Here is a 26,608-nt window from a genome sequence, read left to right as displayed (position 1 = left end):
AAAGACAAAGGTTTGCGCCCACAATCCGGTAATTGTTGGACGCGGGAAGCAGGTCGCTCTGAATGCAGAAGTGGGTCTTCTGTGGCGAGCGATGGCGATGTCGGAAACAGAAAAACGGGTCAGTAGCCGGGATAGGAGAGCAAAAACGTGGTCTGGTTCGGAAGCGAGTCGTAAGCCAGGAAAGGAGAGTAGACGTGGTCGGGGACAAAAGAGGTCGAAAGCCGGGATGGGAGAGTAGACGTGGTCAGGATCAAAAAACGGTCGAAGCCAGGGGACGGACGGGAGCAAAAAAACAGGACAGATCGGAGTCAGGGTCGAAAAAGGCTTGCCTAGCGTTAACTGAGGTTCGCAGACTGACAACAGGGAATTGACAGGACTGGGTACAAATACTGATAGGGAGCCAATCAGAACCCGCGGCAGTAAGCGCCAAAGGAGCGGGCAAAGCTGAGTCAAATCAGTAATCATGACACGGTTGTGTGCTGGGTCTCCTTTTTACTTTTTAATGTGAGTTCTGAGGGTCTGTTCGTGCTTCATTTACCATTTTTGCAAATATAAAAACTTTGGTCGGACATTCGTCGATTCATTTTGGGGGGCACTCCTAGCCTCTTGGTGAGACGGCGCTTCCCTGATCAAATGGTCTGCAGGAGCAAAGAACAGGTGGGAATCAGGGTCAAAAAAAGGCTTGCCTTATATTAACTGAGGTTCGCAGACGGACCGACCAAAGGGGACAGATAGGAGTGGGTTTGAATAGGGACAGGGAGCCAATCAGAGTCCGAGGCAGTTGGCTGCGGGCACAGGTGATTCACATCAGTAATCATGACAATTTGGTTAATATTTTGTTCATCTTTTTACTGTATTTTTATGTTTATTTACAATTAGAATTTGTTTTAGTGATCAGGAAGATCGCTATATAGGGTTGACTTGGAGGATTTTGAAAGGCTGGCAAAAGATTAATGATTTTCAGTTGTTTCTTGTGGGGAAAAGTTGTTCGAGATACAAATAATTCTACATTGACATGTCTTCCGAGCAAAAAATCTTGCCCGATATATGAGAGGAAATCCAAGTTATGAGAATTTCTAGACGCTACAACAAGAGACCATATGAAACCACTCACTGCCAGCATCAGCTTGTCCCAGTTAGCGGTTGCATTTCCCAGTAGAATACACCTAATCTTGTGCCTTCTTGTGTTTTTAATCAATGAGAATGAAGCCGAAAATAATATAAAAACACGAGGGTTTTGTCATCAAAACCATAAAACAGATCTGTTCTCTCCAAATTAAGGACCAAGATTTGTGAGGAGATTGAGAGACTTCTTTTGTTGAGGATACGTGACAAGGAGCTGGTGGTAGACACCGTCACTGCGTGTAATATCCCAGAGAAGGCGCCTTTTATTTAATTTATATTATCTTATTACTGTATTTTCATAGGGCAGCACAGCGGCGCAGTGCTTAGCACGTGTGCGGCACAGTTCTGAGGTCATAGGATCAAACCTCCTGTGGGGAGTTTGCATGTTCTCCCCGTGCTTGCTTGGTTTCCTCCCACATTCCAAAAACATGCATGTTAGGTTAATTGGCCAGTCCAAATTGTCCCTAGGTGTGAATAAGCAAGTGAATTGTCTGTTTCTGTGTGCCCTGCGACTAGCTGGCAATCAGTTCGGGGTGTCCCCTGGGTTATGGGATGAGCTCCAGCTTATCCGCGACCCTGCTGAGGATAAGCGGTGCAGATAATGGATGTGTTTTTATGCTCTATTACTACTTAAATTTGATTTTGGTAATCAGGAAGACATGTTTTATAGCTATTTAGGGTTAACTTGGTTGATTTTAGGAGGCTTGGAACGGATTCATTGGTTTTCAGTTATTTCTAATGGGGAAGATTTGTTTGAGCTACAAGAAATTTGGGAAATGAGATTAATTCTGAGACGACTCAATATTGTATGTATATGGGACACTGTATTTTGTTTTTGTAACCATAAGAAATATCATTTTCAGTTCGCCGAACGCTGTGAGGTCAATTCGTCTACATCGATCTTGTGCCGATCCCCCGCGGTGGACGCATCCGTTTGGAACTCAAAGGTGACGGTGGAGTTCCTACTGGACAACTTGCGATTTGACGTCAAGAGGGTGAACCGGCAAGGCTTCAGTTACGAGCCCAACCCCGTCCTGCACCCCCTCAATCAGCAGGACCCCTTCAAGGCATATCGCTACAATCCAGGCAGCTTCATTCAGCTGGAGGTCGGATGAAGATATTTTGATTCCCATATGTGTCGTTACTCACAATATCTTAGGTTGTTCTTAAAACTTAATTTAAAATGTGTACTTAGAACAAGCTACTGTAAATTGTCTTAGCTATCAAATGGTAGATTGTTTTGCTAATTTAATGCATTTTTCTGTCATGAACCAGAACAGGATCAGGACCCAAACGCGTGACATTACTCACACAAGCCTTTTATTTTACGGGAAATGGGGAGTCATGCACGTTAGGCAGCAGTCTGGCGTGAAATGATAGGAAGCCAGAGGCCGACGAGATCGATAGCAATTGCCAGAGTTGATATCGGACAGCTGGGGTCGATACCGGACAGGACGGGACAGACAGGCTAGATAATGAAACAGGATATTGAAAATAAACAGGACAAACTAGACGGGAACGAAAACTGGAGAAAATAATAAACAGGACAAAAATAGACGGAAACAAAACTTGAAACCGAAATTACACAGGACAATACCGGACAGGAAATACCAACAGGAACAGGACCGAGTCGAAACCTACGTCTTACGGGGCAGAAGTTCGTTGACGGACTGACAAAAGAAGAATGAGAGCACTGAGCTTAAATAGACGGAAAGCCAATCTGTCAATGAGCCGCAGCTGGCGCTACCTGGGCGGGGCCAATTGGGCGCCTTGGCAACCATGATATTTTCGCTTTTTTTCATATGTTGATTAAGACAATTTGGGTAAGTCTTTTTCATATTTTTTCCAAGAAACAAGGTCTTAAAACAAGAAAAAACATATTTAGAATGAGCTCAGGTTTTTGCAAGTGTGTGAAATATTTTTCTAAATTAATCATCTAGCGTATGTCATTAAAAAAACATTTTTACATATTTTATTGATATTTTTTGTTATTTTTTTTCTAATGATCCTAATCATTTAACGGTTACAATGTTATAGTTTTCAAATGTTTGTAGTATTTTTGGGCAACATGGCAGCACAGTGGTTAGCGCGTGTTCAGCACAGTTCTGAGGTAATCAGATCGAACCTCCTGTGTGGAGTTTGCATGTTCTCCCTGTGCTTGCGTGGGTTTCCCGCGGGGACTCCGGTTTCCTCCCACATTCCAAAATCATGCATGTCAGGTTAATTGGCCGCTCTGAATTGTCCCTTAGGTGTGAATGAGCGAGTGTCTCTGTGTACCCTGTGACTGGCTGGCAATCAGTTCAGGGTGTCCCCTGTCCAATGCCCGAAGATAGCTGGGGTGGGCTCCAGCACCTTCGTGACCCTACTGAGGATAAGCGGTGCAGATAATGAATGAATGAATGAATGAATGAATTAATGAACATTTGGATTTTTCCAAGGATGTTTATTGTTTATTTATTGATTGATTGATCAGGGGGCAGCACGGCAGCGCAGTGGTTAGCGTGTGTGCGGCACAGTTCTTAGTTCATGAGATTGAACCCCCTGTGTGGAGTTTGCATGTTCTCCCCGTGCTTGCGTGGGTTTCCTCCGGGCATTCCGGTTTCTTCCCACCTTCCTAAAACATGCATGTCAGGTGGATTGGCCGGTCCAAATTGTCCCTAGGTGTGAATGAGCGAGCGAGTTGTCTGTCCCTGTGTGCCTTGCGACTGGCTGGCAACCAGTTCAGGGAAAATGGCTGGCATGGGCTCCAGCACCCCTGCGACCCTACTGAAGCTAAGCGGTGCAGATAATGGTTGGATGGATGGATGATTCATCAGAAAAACAGATCTCAAAACAAGAAAAGAATAAACTTAAAACGAGTCATTTTTTTGCACTTGTGCAATTTATCTAATTATTTTTTGCTCTTAGTAGAAAATACTTCTTAAAGTGAAAAAATCGTCAACAATATATTGGCTCATTTTAGGATTTTTTCCCCAATTTAATTTCATCCATCCATCCATTATCTGCACCGCTTATGCTCAGTAGGGTCGCGGGGATGCTGGAGTACATCCTAGCCATCTTCGTGCAGTGGGCAGGGGACACCCTGAACTGAAGAAACAGACATCTCACTCGCTCATTCACACCTAGGGACAATTTGGACCGGCCAATTAACCGAGCATGCATGTTTTTGGAATGTGGGAGGAAACTGGAGTGCCCGGAGGAAACCCACGCAAGCACGGGGAGAACGTGCAAACTCCACACAGGAGGTTTGATCTCATGACCTCAGAACTGTGCCGCACACGCGCTAACCACTGCGCCGCCGTGCTACCGGAATCTAATTCCAATGGGTACAATTAGTGTTTTTACTCATCTTTGTGGAAAACAATTCTTAATGTGAGCTAAATTATCCTGCAAGGATGCAATAATTTATGAAAATAGACAATCAGAATTGTCTTTATTTTCATTGAAAACAAGGTTGCAAAGAGATTAGACGTTTCAATCCAGGGTAAACATTTAATAAAAGACTTAAAAGAGAAACAAACGATTATTTAGGATAAAAAGGCAATTATTCGCAAGGCAGTTCTTGTAGTCTGGCCTAAAATACAGCAGTTCTCAAAAATACTGTAGATGTATGTTTGTATGTGTCACCAAATCTACTGCATTTCTACTCATGAATTGAATGTTTCAAAACTATTGAAAATAGTAATATTTGCAGATAACACTAACATTTTCTATTCAAATGATAACAATATTGATTTGGTAACCTGTATTAATCGTGAACTAATTAACCTAAAAGTATGAATGGATATAAATAAATTATCTTTAAATTTAAATAAAACCAAAGTAATATTCTTAAGTAATCGTAAGGCAAATCAAGATTTAGAAGTAAAAATGGATGGTGTTGCAATAGACATTGTATCAGGAATTACGTTTTTAGGGGTCATAATAGACAATAAATTAAGTTGGAAAACACATATCAGACACATACAAACTAAGGTATCTAAAAGCATTTCAATAATTAATAAACCCAAATTTCTTTTAAATTATAATGTATTGTATTTATTATATTGTTCTCTAGTTCTGCCACACTTAACATATTGTGCTGAAGTCTGGGGCAATAATTACAAAAGTTCACCATACACAGAATAGGATATCGAGATCATACCAATATTTTATTCATGCGGTCCAAATTATTAAAATTAGATGATTTAATAAAATTTTTCACTTCACAACTGTTGTTTAAGGTCAACAAAAACATAGTGCCAGAAAACATACAAAAATTAGTCACTCGGAAAGAGGGAAATTATAACTTGAGGGGCTGTAGTGAATTCAAAATCCCAAAGGTGAGAAAAAACAGGAAAAGTATGTGTGTGTCTGTGTGTGGAGTCAAACTTTGGAATAATTTACAAGATAAGATCAAACAATGTCCAACTATCCATGTGTTCAAATTTAAATACAAAAAAGCATTACTGGCGAAGTACTGGGATGACGAAAATGGGATATGAGGGATATTGGAAATACTGCGTTTAAAACTATGGTTAACTTGTTGTTATTGTATATCCATGAGATTTTGTTATATTAGACATAAGAGGAAAGGAAGATTTGTAAAATGTATTTAATAGGGAAGATAAAGGGGTAGGGAAATTAAGCATCTGCTTCTGACTACCCCATTTTGAACCTGTTATGTGACATTATTTTGTTGTTTACTCGTTGCTCTTGTCCTTTTTTTATTTTAATGTTTGAAATAAAAGTTTTCATTCAAATACTAATGCAGCGTATGTTTTTTAGGGAGAAAATCTCGACCTGGCTATTAGCAAAGAAGAGGTAGTTGTGTTAATCGGCGAGGGTGTTTGTGCAGTGAAGACTCTGACCAGAAACCATCTGTACTGCGAACCGCCGCCTCATCAACCCGCTTCGGCCACGAACGGCAAGAAACGGGAGGGTTCCGACAACCTGCCCGAATTCACCGTGAGATCCTCAAATTCCAAAAGGGTCACGTCGAGCTCGGAGGTCATTTGTGTTTCATTTTTGCCAGGTCCAAATGGGAAACTTGAACTTCTCCCTGGGTAAGGTTCAGTATGACAACCTCGGCCTGGCTACGTTTCCCTTGGAGGCCCAGATTGGAGTCGGAGTTGGGGCATCCATCGTGGCGCTGGTTGTCCTTCTCATCGTACTTGTGTACAGGTGGGGGGCTAAAATCCTGTTTCCCTCGAGTAAAAAAGAGAAACATCACTATTGGAAATTTGAGTCTTGATATCCTTTTAGCAATTACACATTTTTGATAACTGTTTTTCTCAGGATATAGAAAACAGAGCTTTGCTTCAAAATTAAACAATATCATCAACGCCTAATCAGTCAATTTTATCTTTGAACCCCCAATTTGTAATATTTCATCACTAGATGGCACTGTGCTGTCTGAAACAAACGAGGGCCAGTGATACATGGCACAGCATGGTAGCAGGATGAGGGACAAAAAAGGCACCGATCTAAGTGGGCGTTCCACTTTGTAAAGAATAAACTTTTTGTATGAAAATTAACATTGGTTGAGGGCAGCACAGCAGCACAGTGGTTAGCGCATGTGCGGCACAGTTCTGAGGTCATGAGATCGAACCTCCTGTGTGGAGTTTGCATGTTCTCCTTGTGCTTGCGTGGGTTTCCTCCGGGCACTCCGGCCCTTCCACATTCCAAAAACATTTATCTCAGGTAAATTGGCTGGTCCAAATTGGCCCTAGGTGTGAATGAGTGAGTGGCTGGCAACCAGTTGAGGGTGTCCCCTGCCCATTGCCCGAGGTCAGCTAAGATGTGCTCCAGCGTTCCCTGCGACCCTACTGAGGATAAGCGGTGCAGATAATGGAACATTGAATGATAGTTCATGTATTTTTACCTCATATTCAAATCAGTTTTTTACTGGATAAAAGGTTTTTTGTATGACTAGGAAGCTCTAAATATTACACTCCGTCCCTTGAAGGGATGATATGTATTATTTAGCGCCTCCTAGTAGTAAAAAAAACTTATTTAAAAAAACAATATTGATTTAAGTAAAAATCAAAAAAGAAATACAAAACAATAGAATAGAATTGTCTTGATTTTCATTGATAACATTGTTTCTAAAGTCTGATTCATCATCAAATACACCAAAGAGTTGTTTGCCTTGTTGTGTTTTTGGGCGTTTATGTATATCTTTCAAGACGACTTTGTTTCCTACATTCCCTTAAATTCCTGTCACCATGAGTAAAAATAGTTTGGTAATGAGATAAAAGCTAATGCCTTTTCGCATTGTGTTCTCATTGATATGGCACTTAGCTAAACCACCAAAGAAGCAATGTGACAACAAGGGACATGTTTTTCTTTTTCACAACACCACAATGTTATTCTTTTCCTTGTCCAGGTGTTGAAAACTGTAACAGTACAATAGAATGCATTGAGACCACGTGCCAATAAGTTTGAGAAAATCAAATGCATAAAGTGTACATCTGTCCCAATTCATACAAAACATAGTTGTCTCGACATGAAATAAACACCTTGTTAATTCTTCAACTTGGATTGAGCTGTATTAGACATGCAACCGTGCTTTCAGCCATTACGTAAAACTACTGATGACAACCAGATCACAGAACTGGAAGTAACGCGGAAAACCCGGAAGTAGTATTATTTTGCTGTATTTTTTTACCTAAAGCTCAAATAAACACTAAATAATTATGTAGAGTGCCTCATATATATATATAAATATAAATATATATATATATATATATATATATATATATATATATATATATATACTGTAAGAAAAATAGACAAATCGAACGTTTGCTTTATTCCGATTTCTAAATCTTCGTTCGGTTTGGAAATTTCGGAATTTCAGTTCGTTTGGCAATTTGCATTTGCAGCCAATCAGAATCATGCATCGAAAAACTCTGTGCTTCCGGACTTCCCCGAGCGTCATGAGATCATCCATTTGCCAAAGTAGACGCACAGAGAACATAAGAAAAATTGAAAAGTGGTTAGGAATCTAGCAGAAACCGCAGCCTCAGAATAAATATTCAAAAGAAGCTAACAAAATTTATGACGCTACAAAACGTAAAAAAAAAAGCGTTGTGGAAAGAGGAGTTCACGTGGCTTGTAGCAGACGACGCAACGCAAACATTGCATAAATGATGATGAGTAAATGCAGGTACTTACTGATGGCAGAAGGAAAATAGCGATGCCATATACTTGCAACGAATTAGTTATTATAATTTAACCCTCAACCAAAACGTACATCTTGGTATGGTGAAATAACTTGACTGGAATTGTGTCCTGTTGTCTCCATGCACTCAGGCGAAAGAGCAAGCAGGCTTTACGAGACTACAAAAAGGTTCAAATCCAACTGGAAAACCTTGAAACCAGCGTGCGGGACCGCTGCAAGAAGGAGTTCACAGGTAAGAGCACCGAGATCTCCGCCACAATCTCCTAGCTTATCTTTAATTTGCCTGATTTCCGATTCCGCACTTTGGCCGTCCCAGACTTAATGACAGAGATGATGGACATGTCAAGCGACCTGGTAGGCTCGGGGATTCCTTTCCTGGATTACCGCATGTACGCCGAGCGCATTTTCTTCCCTGGCCACCGGGAGTCGCCACTGAGGCGAGACCTGGATGTCCAAGAGTGTCGACGGCAAACGGTGGAGCAAGGTCTGGTGCAGCTCTCCAACCTTCTCAACAGCAAGCTCTTCCTCACCAAGGTATGTTACAAATTTGACATAGGCGCGTCAGAGTCATCTGAATCATTTTCCATGTCATTTTTCTTCCCGTATGTCAGTTCATCCACACACTGGAAAGCCAACGGACATTCTCCCCCCGAGACCGGGCTTATGTGGCCTCTTTGCTGACGGTGGCACTGCACGGCAAACTGGAATACTTCACCGATATCCTCAAAACTCTATTGAACCACCTGGTGGAGCAGTACGTGGCCAAGAACCCTAAGCTGATGCTCCGCAGGTAAGAAGAGCTTCCAGATATAATCAATCTTTCTTGTTGTTGTCGCAACTTCACGTTTCTCTCTTCTTCTGCAGGACCGAAACGGTGGTGGAGAAGTTGCTGACCAACTGGATGTCCATCTGCCTCTACGCTTTTCTAAGAGTTAGTCTTTCACAGTTTTTTAATATATTATTAAAAAAGAGAACATGATTAAATAATAAAACAAAATAATAATTGAGTTGTTAAAAGAATATTTAAAAAATATGTATTGACACAAATTATTGAATAATTATTTTGGTGTTATTGAAAAAATCTCCCAAAAAATCTCAAAACAAAATATGATACGAATAATGAAACAAGTAATAACTAAATAGTTAAAATTATATGTATTTTAAATATAATCAAATTTGAGAAAAGAGCTTAACCCTGGGACGAATCAATATGTACATGTACATTGATGAATAATTTCAAGTAAATGATACTAAATAATGATTTCCAACTTTCCTAAATAAATTGAGAAAAAAAACATTTAAAAATAAATATCAAAACAAAATGACAATCAAATAATAAAAAATGGAAAAATATTTACCACAAAAAAATACTAATAAGAAATCTTCAAAAAAAAAAATCATACTCATAAAAATAATTATCATATTGTTAAATTATAGTTTAAAAAACAAATGATGATGCAAAATATAAATTCATTGATTTCCAATTTTACCCAAAATATCTTAAAAAAAGAAACAAAATACTAATTTTTTAATTGATTAATCATTTCTAAAACAAATGATAATAGAAAATAATACTTGCATAATAAATCATTATATTACAATACAAATAATAATTCAATATACAACTGACAATTCCAAAAGTAACTAATTATACCAAATAACCATTACCGGTAATTAATTTCTTATTTTACAAACTAATATTCAGTCTCATAATCAAGAAAAATAAACTGACTATTGGGATTTCATGAGATCGAATCTTCCTGTGTGGAGTTTGCATGTTCTCCCCGTGCTTGTGTGGGTTTCCTCCGGCCCTTCCGGTTTCCTCCCACGTTCCAAAAACATGCATGTTAGGTTAATTGGCCGGTCCAAATTGTCCCTGGGAGTGAACGAGCCAGTGAGTTGTCTTTCTCTGTGTGCCCTGCGACTGGCTGGCAGTTGAGGGTGTCCCCTGCCCACTGAAGCCTGACCCTATTGAGGATAAGCGGTGCAGACAAAGGATGGATGGATGTATTGGGATTTTTTTTGCTTTTTTTTGTTTTTTCGTGTGTCTATATATTTATTTAAAGTCTTAATATGGATTTACGTTGTTTACTCTGGGTTATGGTTGTGTATGTAAAAAAAAAAAGTATATTTACAATTTTGTATTTGAGTGCTAAGGTGCTTTGTAAACATTCCATAAGTATAGAAAAAAAAAACAATTTGAGCAAAATGATCTACAACCAAGTCATTTTCATTTGCAGGACTCTGCAGGAGAGTGTCTATACATGCTTTTCCGGGCCATCAAGCACCAAGTGGACAAAGGACCTGTGGATGCAGTCACGGGCAAGGCCAAATACACGCTCAACGACAACCGCCTTCTGCGAGAGGACGTGGAGTACAAAACCTTGGTGAGTTTGCACGTTCGCGCTTGAATCACGATCCGTGTATGGCACCTTTCTCTTTGTGCAGACGCTGAACGTGCTGGTGCAAGGCGGCGGCGTGAACGAGAGTCAATCGCTCCCGTCCAAAGTGCTGGACTGCGACACCATCACGCAGGTTAAAGAGAAACTACTGGAGCAGGTCTACAAAGGCACTTCTTTCTCGTACCGGCCGCATAGCGACTCCTTGGACCTGGGTGAGAATAAGATGCCCAACGCGCAGCTACTTTTGACTTAAGGGATTTGTAAATTCTTCATTTTTTAAAGTCCTTTAACAGTGTCTGAAACTCATGGCAAAAAGTTAGCAGACACCAGGGCAGACAACTCTGAAAAGTTCTCTGCCCAGCCTTAAAGTTGCCTGCCCCATTTTTCAAACACAATGAGACGACTAATCGCAAACAAAAAACAATTGTTGCAAAGTATTATGGATTGATAATCATCATATAATAACAGAACAACATTTTATAATTAGGTTTATTATAAATCTACTTATAAAATTCATTGCAGTTATAATACATCACTATTTTTCATCTGCCATCAGTGTGTACTTGTATTTACTCATCTTCATTCAGGCAATGTTTGCGTTGCGTCGTCTGCTACAAGCCACATGAACTCCTCTTTACACAATGCTTTTAATTTATGTTTACGTTTTGTAGCGTCTTCAATTTGTTTGCTTCTTTTGAACATTTCTTCTGGGGTTAAGGTTTTGGCTTATCCATTTATCTTCTTTGTGCATCTACTTTGGAAGATGATATGCAAATGCGCGACCTTATAACGCTTGGGAAAGTCCGGAAGCACGGAGTTATTCGATGAAGGCTTCTGATTGGCTGCCGATTATGCAAATTGCCAAACGAACCGAAATTCCGAAGTTTCCAAACCAAAAGAAGATTTCGAAATCGGAATAAAGCAAACGTTTGATTTGAAAAAAATCTTTCGAGTTTTTTTATTTTTAGTTTTTTCTATTTTTCTTTCTTTATAACTTTTTAACTTTTTTCCTTTTTATTTCTCAAGCTATCTCACTAGCTAGCTGTCTATCTACCCTGTTAGCATTTGAAATAGCTATTTGGCTACCTTTTTAGCAAGCTATTCAGCTCCCCTTCTAGCTATATACGAAACTATTTGGCCCCCTTGAACTTCGTGACCTTTTGCCACATTTCAGACTTCAAATATAAAGACATAAAACTGTAATTTCTTGTGAAGAATCGACAATAAGTGGGACACAATCATGAAGTGGAACACACTTTATTGGAAAAAACAAAAAAGTGGGTGTGCAAAATGATTCAGCCCCTTTACTTTCAGTGCAGCCATCTCTACCCAGAAGTTCAGTGAGGATCTCTGAAGGATTCAATGTCGATCTAAATGAATAATGATGATAAATGGAATCCACCTGTGTGTAATCAAGTCTCGGTATGAATGCAACTGCACTGTGATTGTCTCAGAGGTCTGTTTCAAGCGCAGACAGCATCATGAAGAACGAGGAACACACCAGGCAGGTCCGAGATACCGTTGTGGCGAAGTTTAAAGCTGGATTTGGATACAAGAAAGCTTTAAACATCCCAAGGAGCCCTGTGCAAAAAATAATATTGAAATGGAAGGATTGATGGGAAGATGGATGGCACCAAATACCATTCTGGAAGAAAACCTGATGGAGTCCGCAAAAGACCTCAGACTGTCTTCCAACAAGACAACGATCCTAAACGTAAAGCAAAAGCTACAATGGAATGGTTCACCAAAATACATATCAAGGTGTTAGAATGGCCAAGTCAAAGTCAAGACCTCAATCCAATTGAGAATCTTTGGAAAGAACTGAAAACTGCTGTTCACAAACGCTTTCCATCCAACCTCACTGAGCTCGAGCTGTTTGGAAGGAGGAATGGGCAAATATATCAGTTTCTCGATGTGCAAAACTGATAGAGACATACCCCGAGTGACTTGCAGCAATAATCCCAGCAAAAGGTGGCGCTACATAGTATTAACACAATGGGGCTAAATCATTTTGCACACCCACTTTTTTGTTTTTATTTGTTAAAAAAGTTTAAAATAGCCAAAGAAGTGTGTTCCACTTCATGATTGTGTCCCACTTATTGTCGATTCTTCACAAGAAATTAGTTTCATATATTTATGTTTGAAGTTTGTTATGTGGCAAAAGGTCACAAAGTTCAAGGGGGCCAAATAGTTTCGCAAGCCAATGTATTTATCATATTGGTAATTGCACTACTTTTAAATTATTTGATACTTTTTATTTCAATTTTACTTTTTAAATTCAATGTGTATATGTGCACTATATGGGACAGCTTTGAATTTCATTTACACTAAGTGTAACGACAATAAAGGCATTCTATTCTATTCTTCAGTATACATAATGAATTTGTCTTTTTTTCCACAAAACAGAAAGTATTCCACTGATTGCATGTCATCCTTTGCGGTGTAGAGTGGCGGTCTGGCGTCGCCGGGCATCTCATCCTGTCGGACGAAGATTTAACATCGGTCGTCCAGGGCAATTGGAAACGTCTGAACACATTGCAGCACTACAAGGTGTGAACTCTCCCGGAACTTGGAATGCCGTGCAAAGGTTTCTTCAAGGGATAAAGATGAGTGTTTCATGTCATTTTTTTTAGGTCCCCGATGGCGCCACGGTCGCTCTGGTCCCGCGGCATACCAAACACATTCACCATGACAACCACGACTATGTGGCTGGGGAGAGTGAGTCGAATTTATGATGTTTTCAGATGCCATCTAGCCCGAATGTGTGATTAAATCAGCATTAAAATATACACTTTTCTTGTGAGTCTTAGTCATGCAAACTATGTATATAACATTGCTACAATGTTTTTTCAATTGTATTGGCTTGAGCTAGTGAGAATTTTGTCTCAAGTCCTTTTTTAAATGCAAACTGAGTTTCTTGGAGGTTGCATTTGTCATGATTACCGATGTGATGCACCTGTGCCCGCTCCTTTGGCACCAAATGCCTCAGACTCTGATTGGCTCCCTGTCACTTTTTAAACCCACGTCTATCTGTCACCTGTTGTCAGTCTGTCTGCAGACTTCAGTGTACTCTAGGCAAGCTTTTTCGACCCTGACTCCCACCTGTTTTTTCTCCCGTCTGCTTCCCGGCTTTGACCCGTTTTTTGATCCCGATCACGTCTACTCTCCTCTCCTGGCTTTCGACTCGTTTCCGATCCCGACCAACTTTTTTGCTCTCCTGTCCCGGCTACTGACCCGTTTTTTTCTGTTCCCGACACCGCCATTGCTCGCCACGGAAGTCCAACTTCCATGTTCAGAGCGACCTGCTTCCCGCTACAAGCGATCACCGAATCGTGGGTGCAACCCTTTCCTTTCTTCCAATAAAACTGACAGAATTGTAAGGCAAGTGGGTCCTGTCTTCGTTCTAGTCCCGACAGCATTTAAGGGTGATTTTGAATCAATTCAATTAATAAAGTGTTTTTTCGGTACAGGGACTTCTATTTTGCATCAAAGCTTTTTTTTCTTATGCTCTCATGATTTTTTTTCTTACTTTTTTCAAATATTTTGTTAATGTTTTTAATTATTGCAAACGGCCGTAAAGGCAGCTATATAAAAGTAGAGTACGAAAAATATTTTTTTGATGAAGTAAAAACAAAATTTTATTATAACAAAAGCATAAGAAAATGTAATTAAAAATACATTAAAAAATGATAAAATGCTATAAAATGAAACATGCAGCTCAGCGCTTCAGATTATGTCATAATTCTTCATACAGATTGAAAAACAAAAAATACTTTTTGGATAATAAAAGATTGATTGCTCCAGGTTTGAACAGCAGTTGGTTATCTAGATTTTGTTGCCGAAGGGTGCAAACTAGTTCAAATTCAAATGAGAATGTCAACTATGTATGGGGATTCATTTTTCAGCCTAGAAATTGTCTACAAGTTGTTGTTTGAAGAAATATGAAAACAGGACTGGGCATAGGTGTCAGGACCAGAATAAAGACAGGACCCACTTGCGTTACGTTTCTCTCAGTTTTATTAGAAGAAAGGAAAGGGTTGCACCCAAAATCTGGTGATCGCTGGACGTGGGAGGCAGATTTCTCTGAACGCAGAAGTGGGACTTCCGTGGCGAGCTATGGCGGTGTCGGGAACGGGAAAAAATGGGTCAGTAGCCGGGGCAGGAGTGCAAAAAACGTGGTCGAGATCAGAAACGAGTCGAAAGCCAGGACAGGAGAGTAGATGTGGTCAGGTTGAAAAAAAAAAACAGAAGCTGAAGGGAGCAAAAGCAGGAGGGAGTCGGGGTTGAAAAAGCTTGCCTAGAGTACACTGAGGTTCGCAGACGGACTGACAACAGGTGACAGATAGACGTGGTTTTAAATAGTGTCAGGGAGCCAATCAGAGTCCGAGGCAGTTGGCGTGGCGCCAAATGAGCGGGCACAGGTACTTCGCATCAGTAAATATGACAATAGGTCCCAAACAAATGAAGTTGATGGGATACAGAAGCTTGTGCTTGAAGAATATATGAAACATTTTTTTCGACTGTGACAGAAACACCCATGCTAGAAGACGCAGACGAAGGCGGCGTGAGACTCTGGCACTTGGTGAAGGCGAGCGAGGAGCCGGAGCTGCCCAAACACCGCCGGGGCAGTCTGAGGGAACGGGAGCGGGCCAAGGCCATACCAGAGATCTACCTGACACGCCTCCTCTCCATGAAGGTGACATCCTTTTGCTCGATTGTTTAGAGCCAGTTTAGGCAAACCATGGTCCGCCAAACAAAAATAGTAAAAATACAAAGAAAATTAAAACCGAAGAATATAAAAAATGGAAAGCGCGCAAACGAGATTGGAGAAGTGAGAGAAAGTTCATGATCTTTTACTGTGAGTTAACTATGAGAAATTATTTACTATTATTTTGTGGTTTTTAATTTTTACACATTTTAACTGATAAATATGTGATTAATCTTGATATTTTTTACATTGGTGATTGAGTTGCCTATAATATTTGATAATTAGCATTTTATACAGATACATACATTCATTGTGAGTTACAGTAACTGAGAAAATATGATTTTTTTTCCCCTCCATTTTTATATCCGTGATTAATTATGATTAATTACCAGAAAATGCATTTAATCTCAGTTTTAATTTCACACTCGCAGCTTCATGTGCTAGATACGAACTGTGAAATATCAATTTTGGAAGGTTTTAAATGTATTTCCTTTTAAAAAATGTGCAAACTTAGGTTAAAATATAATTGTGGATCATGACTTACGGTAATTAACTCATCAATTGTCGAAATAATAAACAAACTATACAAACTAATAATTGATTCAGTGTTCTCGTTTGCCCGTGTCCCTGCGTCTTAGACGCATTTTTGCTGGGTACGCATTGTGTCAAACCAACTTTTTTGACACAAAATTGTCATTATTATCCGATTACCGTATTTTCCGCACTATATGGCGCACCATGTTATAAGGCGCACCTTCAATGAATGATATATTTTAAAACTTATGCCATACATAAGACGCACCCCATTATAAGGCGCTATAAGTGCATGCTGGTTTAAGATCAGGTAATTGTGCAATTTTGTAATTGTAATCCTGTGCAGTCCTTCGAGACATTTTTGGGATTAAGGGCTATTTACGGTAAATAAATGTGACGACTTGACTACAGTAGAGAATGTAGTTACGTTATGCAACCTCTAGATGTTGCCACGCTCAAGGGAATGTCAACAAAACATTCAAAAAGGTCAAACTTTATTAACAAACAAGCTTTCCACAACTCCATTCACTCCCAAAATAAATAAACAGCCGTTTTATTATTTTCTCTGAGGTAAAGCATTTTCGTGACACATCTTTAACATCTTTGAACAACATCGACATATCATTTTATTTTTTGTCCATTTAGTCAACACGCAAAGAAAAAAACGTCTGATACTGTTATTTTAAATGAAACGTTAGTGCAATCGCAATAAAGTGACACTCATAATGTGCAAAAACAACGAGTGCAAAACGATAACAATAAAGCAATAACTGTAAAATGTAAAACGTAAACACACAAAAGAAAAACAAAGATCACTCTATAAGCTCCTCATCGACGAATCCCTCGAATTCTTCTTCTGCTGTGTTCGAATTGACCATATCTCAGTGAATGGGCCATCCAACACGTCCGGTGTTTTTGTGCCAGCGCTGTTGCCTTCATACGTATAGTTATCGTACTGACACTTCTGCTTGCCGCTCTTTGTTGAACAACCCACTGTTCAAGTGTCTCCTCTAACTCTGGCCATCTTGCTTTATTGCCACGGAAACTTTGTTGAGTTTTCCTTACTTGGCGGAGCTTATCTTCATCCTTTCTCCACTTCCGTACCATCGATTCATTTAAGTTTAACTCTCTCGCTGCCGCTCTATTGCCGTGTTGTGCTGCGTGACTGATCGCTTTGAGTTTAAACTCGGCGTTGTACGCGTGTCTCTTAACAGGAGCCATTTTTTATACAAATGCACGTATGAAAGAGAATCTCGCTCGCTCTCTCTCTCTCTCGCTCTCTCTCTCTCAAACGTGACATTCTGAATAATTCTGCGTTTGTTTAAGGTAAATTGTGCTTTACATCTTCACCAGTCATAACCCTGGATTCAGACAAATACTGTATTTGTTGAATATGAATTAAGCAGTTTAATGGGGTAGCCATTTTGCCACTTAGTAAACAAATACAACACGAGCCCCGGCAACTACCAATCGTTTAATATTTCCCAGTATGCACAGTGCGAAAAATGGAGTCGGCGGCTGTTTCTCGTAGTTGCGAGACCTTGCGAATTTAATATTGAGCCATATATAAGGCGCACTGTGTTATAAGGCGCATGGTCAGCTTTTGAAAAAAAAAAAGACTTTTAGGTGCGCTTTATAGTGCGGAAAATACGGTACTTTTTTTTAGCAAAGATTTACCGCACTTTTTGTCAGGCAGATCCGCCATTGTTGTTTTGGTCACGCGGTTCGAGTTTTTCGTCTGCACACCGATCTCGGCAACCGAGATCTCGTTGCTTTAAGATTACGTCTTTGTTGTGGTGGTTGTCTTCGAGTGAAGGTGAAAATCAACACAAAATTGATAAGTTATTGAGTGTCAGTAATGAGTCGAAACATAATGCAGAAACGGCAATAATTCCGGCACGAAAAAACGGCGGAGAAATTCTTCGGAAGATGGCGGAGGCTAGGAAAACACATGTGTTGAAGCTAACATTTCGACGAAAGAAAATAAACAAAAGAATACTCCTAAGAAAGAAATGGACTTTTCTGCTATAATGGACTAAATTATATTCCTGGTTACGCTATGAGGAGGATGATAATGGATTGAACCTTGAGAAGGCATTACAACTGTGGCGGGACAGCAAACCACGAAGATGATATGAACTGAAAAATCTGAAGTGATAACTTGCTTTGTATTACCAATTAACTGATGATTAAAACTGCATGAATATATAGACTAATATTTGAGCAATATTATTTAAGATAATGTACAATATTTTCACATTGTTTTACTACAAAAAAACAATATCAAGTAAAAAAATAACAATTCTTGAGTTTGCCCTTTAGCATTTTGTGTTTTTTTCCACTAATTTTTAAAACTGAGTGCTTTACAAAAAGGACATATTAAATGATTTTGCTTTAATTTTTTCTGTTTTAAAACCAATTCCTTGACATGAATCGGAGGATACTTAAAATCAAATCAAGCAATCGTTATTTATCCTCCTGTCCTGGCCCTTCTGACCAATTTTAGAACCCAATGCGGCCACAAAAGGTTTGCCCACCCTGGTCGACAGCAGAATCCTAAGACGTTCACGTCAGGAATAATTGGACCACAATCATGATGTGCCCAAGAAACCTAAAGCTCTAAAATCGATGCGTCCTTCTTTGCCGTATTCTTTTCAGGGCACCCTTCAGAAATTCGTGGACGATTTATTCACGGTAATCCTCAGCACCAGCCGACCCGTCCCGCTGGCCGTCAAGTACTTCTTTGACCTGCTGGACGACCAAGCGGGTCAGCACGGGATTGCCGATCCAGAGACCATCCACATTTGGAAGACCAACAGGTGGGTCCATCTCAGCTCTTCCCAATTAGAGACCAAGAAAGTAACATAAACGTGTCCATCCAAGTCTCCCCCTGCGTTTCTGGATCAACATTGTGAAGAATCCCCAGTTCATCTTTGACGTGCAAGCCTCGGACCACGTGGATGCCGTGCTGTCGGTTATCGCTCAGACCTTCATGGACTCCTGCACGATCGCCGAACACAAATTGGGTCGAGTAAGCTGAGGGGAAATACGGAAATGCGTTTGATGCGGCTTCCAGTTTTGAGCAGTGTCATAAAATCGATACACAAACATAGGTGGCAAAAGAACAATGGCTTTGGTCTTGTTTATTCCAGAAAAACAAATACAACAGACACTCAAGCCTGATTTACGAACGCAGGAGGATGGAAACCCGTTCGATGCCCCTTTGCGTCTTTTATCAGTATTTTAAAATCGCCGCAGAAACATGGATGGAAACGAAGCAATGGCAGAGAAAGACGGACCTTTTCCTTGGTCCTTGTTCTATGCAGAGCAACAGTCAATAGACACTCAAGCTAGATTTACGCATGTGGGAGTGGCATCTCGCACTTACACTCTCTTCCTGCTTTGTCACTTTCACTGTGATTTTTTAGAAAGTCTGAAGCACATTAAAACGATCGTAACATGTCATATGTTTTTTTCCTATACAGTATTGTTATACATCTTAGACAAGCAAATTTTGCATACATCATTAACAGAGCAAAAAATGAGAAAAAAGAAAAAGAAATGAGAAAAGCTGAACCTCTAGATCAGGGGTCGGCAACCTATGACACGCGTGCCAGCAGTGGCACGCGAGGGGTTAACCAGTGGCATGCGAGCGAACGGCAAAATAATAATGATAATAATTTTATTTTTTTTAAAGCACATTTACTTGAAATGTAGACATTTTCAGTTGCGCACCGTGTTATTTAGAAGCTTTCCTTGAAAAGCGCCATATAAATGCAGACCATTTACGTTAGCGCTCCTCCGTGTGTCAGCGCGTTTTTGCGCGGCGCCTCGCAAAGGAGAGCTCCGTGTCTTAACCCAGCCAACGAAAAACACACGCGCGCGATAAATGAACGAATTAGCAATCAATTACTGATGGCGAATATTTAAAGAAGCGTGTACGTGCGTGTGCGCGAGTGCGTGTGTGCGCGCGTGCCTTCTGCATTGCTGATGTTATTATAAGTTTTTATATTTTATGCAACAAGATATCTTTGATGAATGGTATAGTAGTTGACCATATGACTTGTTTTTTGATTGTAGTTTATAGTTGATGTAGAATGGTTGATTCTAGTTAATTCTTGTGGTAAAAAGTTGAAGTCAGAATGGCTACAGGCCTTTCCACATGTTGTTCACATTCATATTTTAGATAATTGATGAACAAGAATAGTGGAAGTTAAATAGGTCAGTTATACCAGTGTTTTTCAACCAGTGTGCCGTGAGACCTTGTCTAGTATGCTGCTTGAATTTTATCTTTCCAAAAAAATCAGGCCATTATTCAGTATTTTTGCATTCTTCAGACGAGGAACTGTAATAGTCATCCATATCAGTTGGTGGCAGTAGATTTTTATATACTTTTTATGTACTAATTATCTGCTCTTGAGGTAGCACAGTACATGTAATAACTTAATTTGTTTAACAAAGCGGTTCAAAATTGCACTGTAAAAAATAAAAACATAAAGCACATTATTCTTTTTTATTTCAAGTGTTATTTTCTTCTTTTTATATAGTAATTATCTGCTAGTACAGTAAAATATTTGACATAACTTCATTTTCAAACATTTTCAACGGATGGTGTGCCACGGACCTTTTTTATAAATAAAAGTTATACGATTAAAATGTCTATCCATGTTGTATATTTGGATTGGTGTAAAATGACAGCTACAGGCCACAAAGAAAGGAGCCCATATTAATACCACTGTCTGAAACTCGTGACAAAAAGTTAGCGGACAACTCTGAAAAGTCGCCTGCCCAGCCATAAAGTTGCCTGCCCCATTTTTCACAACTTGAAACACAATAAGACAACTCATCACCAAAAAAAAAAAAAAACATTGTTGCAAAGTGCAAAGGATTGATCATCAGAATACATAACAGAACTACACTTTAAAACTAAGTTTATTATAAATCTAAAAATGAAATGATCTGCATTTCTATAGCGCTTTTCAAGTCAATGACTTCCCAAAGCGCTTTACAATGTGCTCCACATTTCCCAATAGCGGCCTTGTATTGCAGCCATGTAAGACGCTAACCTGCTTATTGGGGGTGTTAGGGGTTCAGTGTCTTACCCAAGGACACTTCGACATGTAACACGGACGAGCCGGGATTCGAACTGGGATCCCTTGATCCCAAGACGAGCGCTCTACCTCCTGAGCTACTGCCGCCCCTACTTATAACATTCATTGCACGTGTATGACATCACTGTTTTCCATTTGCTATCAGTATGTACCTGTATTTACTCATATTTGTTCAGACAATTTTTGCGTTGCGTCATCTGCTACAAGCCACGTGAACTCCTCTTTCCACATTGTTTTAATATACGTTTACGTTTTTGTAGCGTCATTAATTTTGTTAGCTTCTTTTGAATAATTCTTCTGTGGCTGAGGTTTTGGCTTGATTCCTAACCACTTTTCAATTTTTCTTATGTCCTCTGTGCGTCTACTTTGGAAAATGATATGCAAATGCGCGACCTTACAACGCTCTGGAAAGTCCGGAAGCACGAAGTTATTCGATGCAGGGTTCTGATCGGCTGTCGAGGATGCAAATTGCCAAACGAAACAAAATTCCGAAATTTCCAAACTGAATGAAGATTCCGAAATCGGAATAATAATTAAAAAAAAATTCTTGGAAAAGTGGTCGGCCACCCGGGCGGAGACGTTGTGTAAGTTGTACGCCCGACGTAAAAGATGCACGCCCCGGGCGTCCAGGCAGACGTTATTTCTGACACTGTTAATACCAGTAAATTAGTTTATCTTTGATAGCTATATGCACCCAGTATGTCTTGTGACACCACAAGGTTGCCAAAGACAATCCACCTCTCTCTAAACAGTCAGTAAATCTATAATAATTATATAAAATCCTTGACAATCAGCATCAAGTTAACATTGCTGCCTCCCCAGGACTCGCCCATCAACAAGCTGCTGTATGCTCGCGATATCCCACGCTACAAACAGATGGTGGAGAGGTAGGATCACATTTCCTCCAAACACAAAAGTATAATGCCGTTTTTACCCTCCCTTCAATCCTTGTAACTTGATGGCAGGTACTATGCTGACATCAGGCAAACCATCTCTGCCAGTGACCAGGAGATGAACTCCGCTCTGGCTGAGCTATCGAGGGTAAAGTCTTATTTTACATTTCTCCAATGGTCTATGGTAGAATGGTAAATGCTCTGCATTTATATAGCGCTTTTCAAGTCACTGAAGACCTCCCCAAGCGCTTTACAATGTGCTTTACACTTACGCATTCACACACACACTCGCAAGACACCTACCTGCTTATCCGGGGGGTTCAGTGTCTTGCCCAAGGACACCTCAACGTTTAACCCTGAAGGAGCCGGCAATCAAACCTGCGACCTCACGGTCCCAAGACGAGCGCTCTACATCCTGATCTACTGATCAGAAAAAAAAAACATTAAAGGTGACAACAAAATCACACCATATGACAGATATCAGAAGATTTTTTTCTCATTTTAAGAATCATTTTACTGAAAAAGGTACAGAATGTACTATTTGACAACCAGATGTTGCTGTATTGTGTAGCAAACTAAATACGGGTGCTCAAAAGCACAAAGAAGAATACAAACTACAGAGACTCAAAGTAACCAAACAGTACCGATTTTTTTTTTTTTGCTCAGCTTTTTTAATTTTGTTTTTGTAAAAGTAATATGGTGAAAAAAACACCGTCCTTTCACTCGCCTGTTGTCAGTCCGTCAGCAAACCTCTGTTTTCACTAGGCAAGCATTTTTTGACTCTGACTCCCGTCGATCCTGTTTTTCTCCCGTTTTCCACCCATCCGTTCCTGTTTTCCCCATTTGTCTCCTGCTTCGACCCGTTTTTCTGACCCCGACCATGTTTTGATCTCCAGTCCCGGGTAACGACCAGTTTTTCCGTCTACTACGCTACGATCTCCCGCTCCGGAAGATCCACTTCCGCGTTCGGAACACGTTCCGATTCTGTGAGCGGCTTGCTTCCCGCGTCCAGCGTGTTCCGGGTCGCAGGCGCTGCCTTTCCTCTATATCTCAATAAACTTGTGATTAACATTACGCATCTGGGTCCTACTTCCGTTCTGGTCGTGACATAATTGAATAAGTTGTATTCATTGGTATGACTGTATAGGTTTTGGGTTTTGGTTTTTCACCCAAAATATTAAAGTTCAGAAGATATTTGCGTAGTTTAGATGGTTATAACGAGGCTGCAGATTGACTGTTGGCCAGGCGTGGCAGTAGTGAGTAAAAAAAAAAACAACCTTTACATCTACAAACCGATTTTTTTATGTGTATTTATCTTTTTTTCCAGAACTATTCGGGAGAACTGAATTACTTGGTTGCGCTGCATGAGCTGTACAAATACATCAATAAATACTATGACCAGGTACCGTTTTGGGAAGGAGTATAATTTCTGCATCTGTCATTTCCAAGAGACGATTAAACGTCATTGTACATCCTGCAGATTATCACGGCACTGGAAGAGGACCCCACAGCCCAGAAGATGCAACTGGGCTACAGGTTGCAGCAGATCGCAGCCGCCGTGGAGAACAAAGTCACGGACTTGTGACAGACAGAAACATTTTCAGTTTTTAACTTGACAGTTTTCTTACCAAGCATCTGAAGATAAAGGTACTTGAAGTTGCCCTCCGTGCCCTTTTTATATATTGATGAAACTTCGTTTGGGGACTCTGGATTCCATTTTTCATTAAACCAATTCAAACCGGCTGTCTATGGAAGCCCATTAGGGTTAAAATGCAATCAATAAAAACTGCTTTTATAAATAAAAAACATTTTGCCAAATTACATATTCAATTTTTAAAAAGGGTGTGATTATTATATTGTAATTACTAGTCCTTAAAATCAAGAATGTGTTTTTCATCATTTTAAATTTAAAAACATCATACTTTTCATCATAATTCCTTTTAATTTCATTGACTTGGTTTGATTTTAAAGGATTTTTTTAATAGTCCGTTATTATTTCCACTCCTTTTGCCAATCAAATTTGGTCGGTTGGGCAGTGCTCGATCATTAAAATCGATTGGTTTTCCTGGACATAGTCTGTCTTGTAGCCTCGCCTCCTCTGGTTTGACTGACAGCAGGAGCGTTCTGAATTAAAAATGCCAATAAATATGACAGATAACATTGAAAATGATTTTTTTGATTAACAATGATTATCAATTTCATAGCCACTTTTTATCAAAAATCAAAGTTGGTTGGTTGGGCAGTGCTCGATCAATTAAATCGATTGGTTTTCCTGAACCTTGTATGTCCTGTGGCTCCGCCTCCTTTGGCTTGATTAACAGGAGGAGTCATCATGTCAAATAAATGTTATTGATTGAAATGATCTTTTGAAATAAAACGCAAAAAAACATTGGAAATTATTATTTTTAAAATGTTTGATGCACCTAATATACAAGATTATTGCTTAATAACAATACAATTTGTAATAACGATATATTAAATAATAGTAAGTACATATCTCATAATAAACACACCCTATTTTACAAAAGAATACCCATATTACATACTGTAATTGCCTTTTATTTTGCAAAATATTTCAAAACTTTGATTATATTTCGGCATTCTTGGACTTCCACAGCTGACGCCATATTGCATTTTTAATTGGTTTTTTGCTTGTTGCTGCAGTTTTTTTTTTGTTCAAATACATATTCACTTAATTTGTGGTCGTTGTAGCTGGTTGTTGTCACTATTCGTGTCTCCTTTTGGTGTCCATTGGATCAGAATCTCCCTACAGTGTTGTGAAATGAACGTGAAAGGATTTTTTTGGGGGGTCCTCAAGTGCATTTTTTTTTTCAACACATTCCCCAAGCGCTGCCTTCTACCTCGACCAGCTGCTCGGCTTGCGAAATTCACAGACATGCGAGACATTCAGCTTCCAATCAACACATTTCCTATTTCTTTCGTTTATGGGACAAGAATATTTTGATTTGACATGTCGAGTGCACGACTCACTGGACCAAGCCCAAAAGAAAAAAACAAATCTGCAACACATTTGAGTAAATTTATATTGGAATTTGTCAGTTCAAGTTCTGTCTTCTCTTTTCCTTTAACATTCCTTCTCATTTTATAGATTGTGGACGATCCTGGGGTCTATTTCACAGAGCAGGTTTAACAAACCCTGGCTTCTGAGTTGTGTAACCCTGAGATGAAGAACTCTGAGTTTTGGGTACCCTGATGGTACATTTGAGTGAGTAACACCAAGTCAGTGTAGTTTCAAGAGCTCTGACAATGTCAACGGATTCCACAAGTTACCATGGCAACAAGCAAGCCAAAAGTTTTAATAATAATTTTAATAAAAACCTTTGGCCATTTTTTTAAATAACAATAATTATGTGACGCTAATCTTAACAGTCGAGTGACTGAATAAGGAAATCAAATCCTGTGTGTGGCTGAAATGGGTAAAGATAGAGGAAAACTCCAGTTACATTGAAGAAAAACCTACACCTGAGCAGTTTAGTTCAGCATACACTAACTAACTGGTCAAGATCTCAAGTTACCATACTTAGAGATAGTCTACCACTATTCCTTTAGTTTAAGACACCTTCAAAATGGAAAACTCAGGGTTTCTATCATTCCAGTGTTAAGAAACTCAGGGTTTTTGCAAATCCTCTATGAAATGGACCTCTGATCTTTATTTTTTTGTCTTGTTTTCCTTTTTAAACTTGTGCTACTGAGCTGGCACGAATAATCTTTGGTACTATGTGCTGTTTTTGGGACAAAAACTATGTATTAGATACAAGTTTTTCAATGGAAGCTCGTGCTGCTAGTTTGGTCTGGATCTCGGGAATCTATCCTGCTTTGATGAGGGCACAGTTGAGTCCTGTACACTTTTGAGTTTTTGTTATTCAAACGATAATATTTTGGATATAACTGATGCACTCTCTGGTAAATGTTTAGTGATTTTCACTCTTAACACACGGCATTACTGAACAAGTCGGGCATTGGAAACGCTAGAAACGCTATCGTGTTAGCCTTTGTTGAGTTTGTTTTAAAAAAAAAAAAAAAAAAAAGCGTCCAGGAGCGTTTTGCGATCAAAAGTTCAGTCACTGCTTTTTATGTTTTACAGACCAAGGAAGACATTTGGACAGTTCTGACTGTTGTCTATCCGAGAAAAAAAAATCAGTCCCTTCACATTTGTGAAAAAAAAATCAATGATGTGAAAGGAGTTCTGAGGGAGAAAAGTAGCTCCACTGGGAGACATTGAGCATACTCTGCAAAGAGCAATTTTAAAGCTGTTGTTGACTTTGAGTTCTAATATGGGTGTACATACTGTTTTTGAAACTGTTACTGTAGTGATTTAACCTGAGAGGTCGTACAAATTCAAACTGATGCTGAAATAATAAAGTATTGTTGAGTTTGTGCTTGTTTTGTTGTTCTTTCAAAACATCCTTGATTCGGGGTTCACTTGCAGGTTGGACAAAAAACAGCCCTGCATTTTATTATGCTGCATCAAACACAATGAATCTTCTTCTAGTTTACCACTCCAGTTTAAAGCTAAATACAAAGTATGAATTCTGTATGAAAATTGTGGAAAACAAACCAAGCAATCCACCTTTTTGTACTGACTAAAACGTTCCTAACCCTGCTACCTGGTGTTTGATTGGGTCACTGGTCCAATTTGAATAACAGAA

The 26,608-nt window shown here is 39.5% G+C and overlaps 1 protein-coding gene across 2 annotated transcripts in view; it reads left to right on the top strand.

Annotated features, from left to right (window-relative positions):
• The window catches only part of plxnb1b (plexin b1b), an 89,414-nt gene extending 63,078 nt beyond the window's left edge, over positions 1-26,336 (top strand). For both annotated transcript variants that reach the window (XM_088337828.1, XM_088337829.1), the window contains 18 exons: positions 1,989-2,231; positions 5,893-6,072; positions 6,140-6,288; positions 8,422-8,522; positions 8,607-8,824; positions 8,902-9,080; positions 9,155-9,221; positions 10,531-10,677; positions 10,739-10,904; positions 13,139-13,242; positions 13,326-13,410; positions 15,222-15,388; positions 18,593-18,753; positions 18,818-18,965; positions 21,868-21,932; positions 22,011-22,086; positions 23,266-23,340; positions 23,419-26,336. In XM_088337828.1, coding sequence (XP_088193954.1) covers positions 1,989-2,231; positions 5,893-6,072; positions 6,140-6,288; positions 8,422-8,522; positions 8,607-8,824; positions 8,902-9,080; positions 9,155-9,221; positions 10,531-10,677; positions 10,739-10,904; positions 13,139-13,242; positions 13,326-13,410; positions 15,222-15,388; positions 18,593-18,753; positions 18,818-18,965; positions 21,868-21,932; positions 22,011-22,086; positions 23,266-23,340; positions 23,419-23,523 — 2,436 coding nt within the window. In that variant the 3' untranslated portion in view covers positions 23,524-26,336. The remainder of the gene's footprint in view (positions 1-1,988; positions 2,232-5,892; positions 6,073-6,139; positions 6,289-8,421; positions 8,523-8,606; positions 8,825-8,901; positions 9,081-9,154; positions 9,222-10,530; positions 10,678-10,738; positions 10,905-13,138; positions 13,243-13,325; positions 13,411-15,221; positions 15,389-18,592; positions 18,754-18,817; positions 18,966-21,867; positions 21,933-22,010; positions 22,087-23,265; positions 23,341-23,418) is intronic.
• The last annotated feature ends 272 nt before the right edge of the window (positions 26,337-26,608 follow it).

This window comes from Urocampus carinirostris, chromosome 6 (assembly GCF_059441175.1).
Source record: "Urocampus carinirostris isolate Australia breed hairy pipefish chromosome 6, RoL_Ucar_1.0, whole genome shotgun sequence".
Classification (NCBI taxonomy): Eukaryota; Metazoa; Chordata; class Actinopteri; order Syngnathiformes; family Syngnathidae; genus Urocampus; species Urocampus carinirostris.
This window is presented reverse-complemented; position numbering and strand designations above follow the sequence as displayed.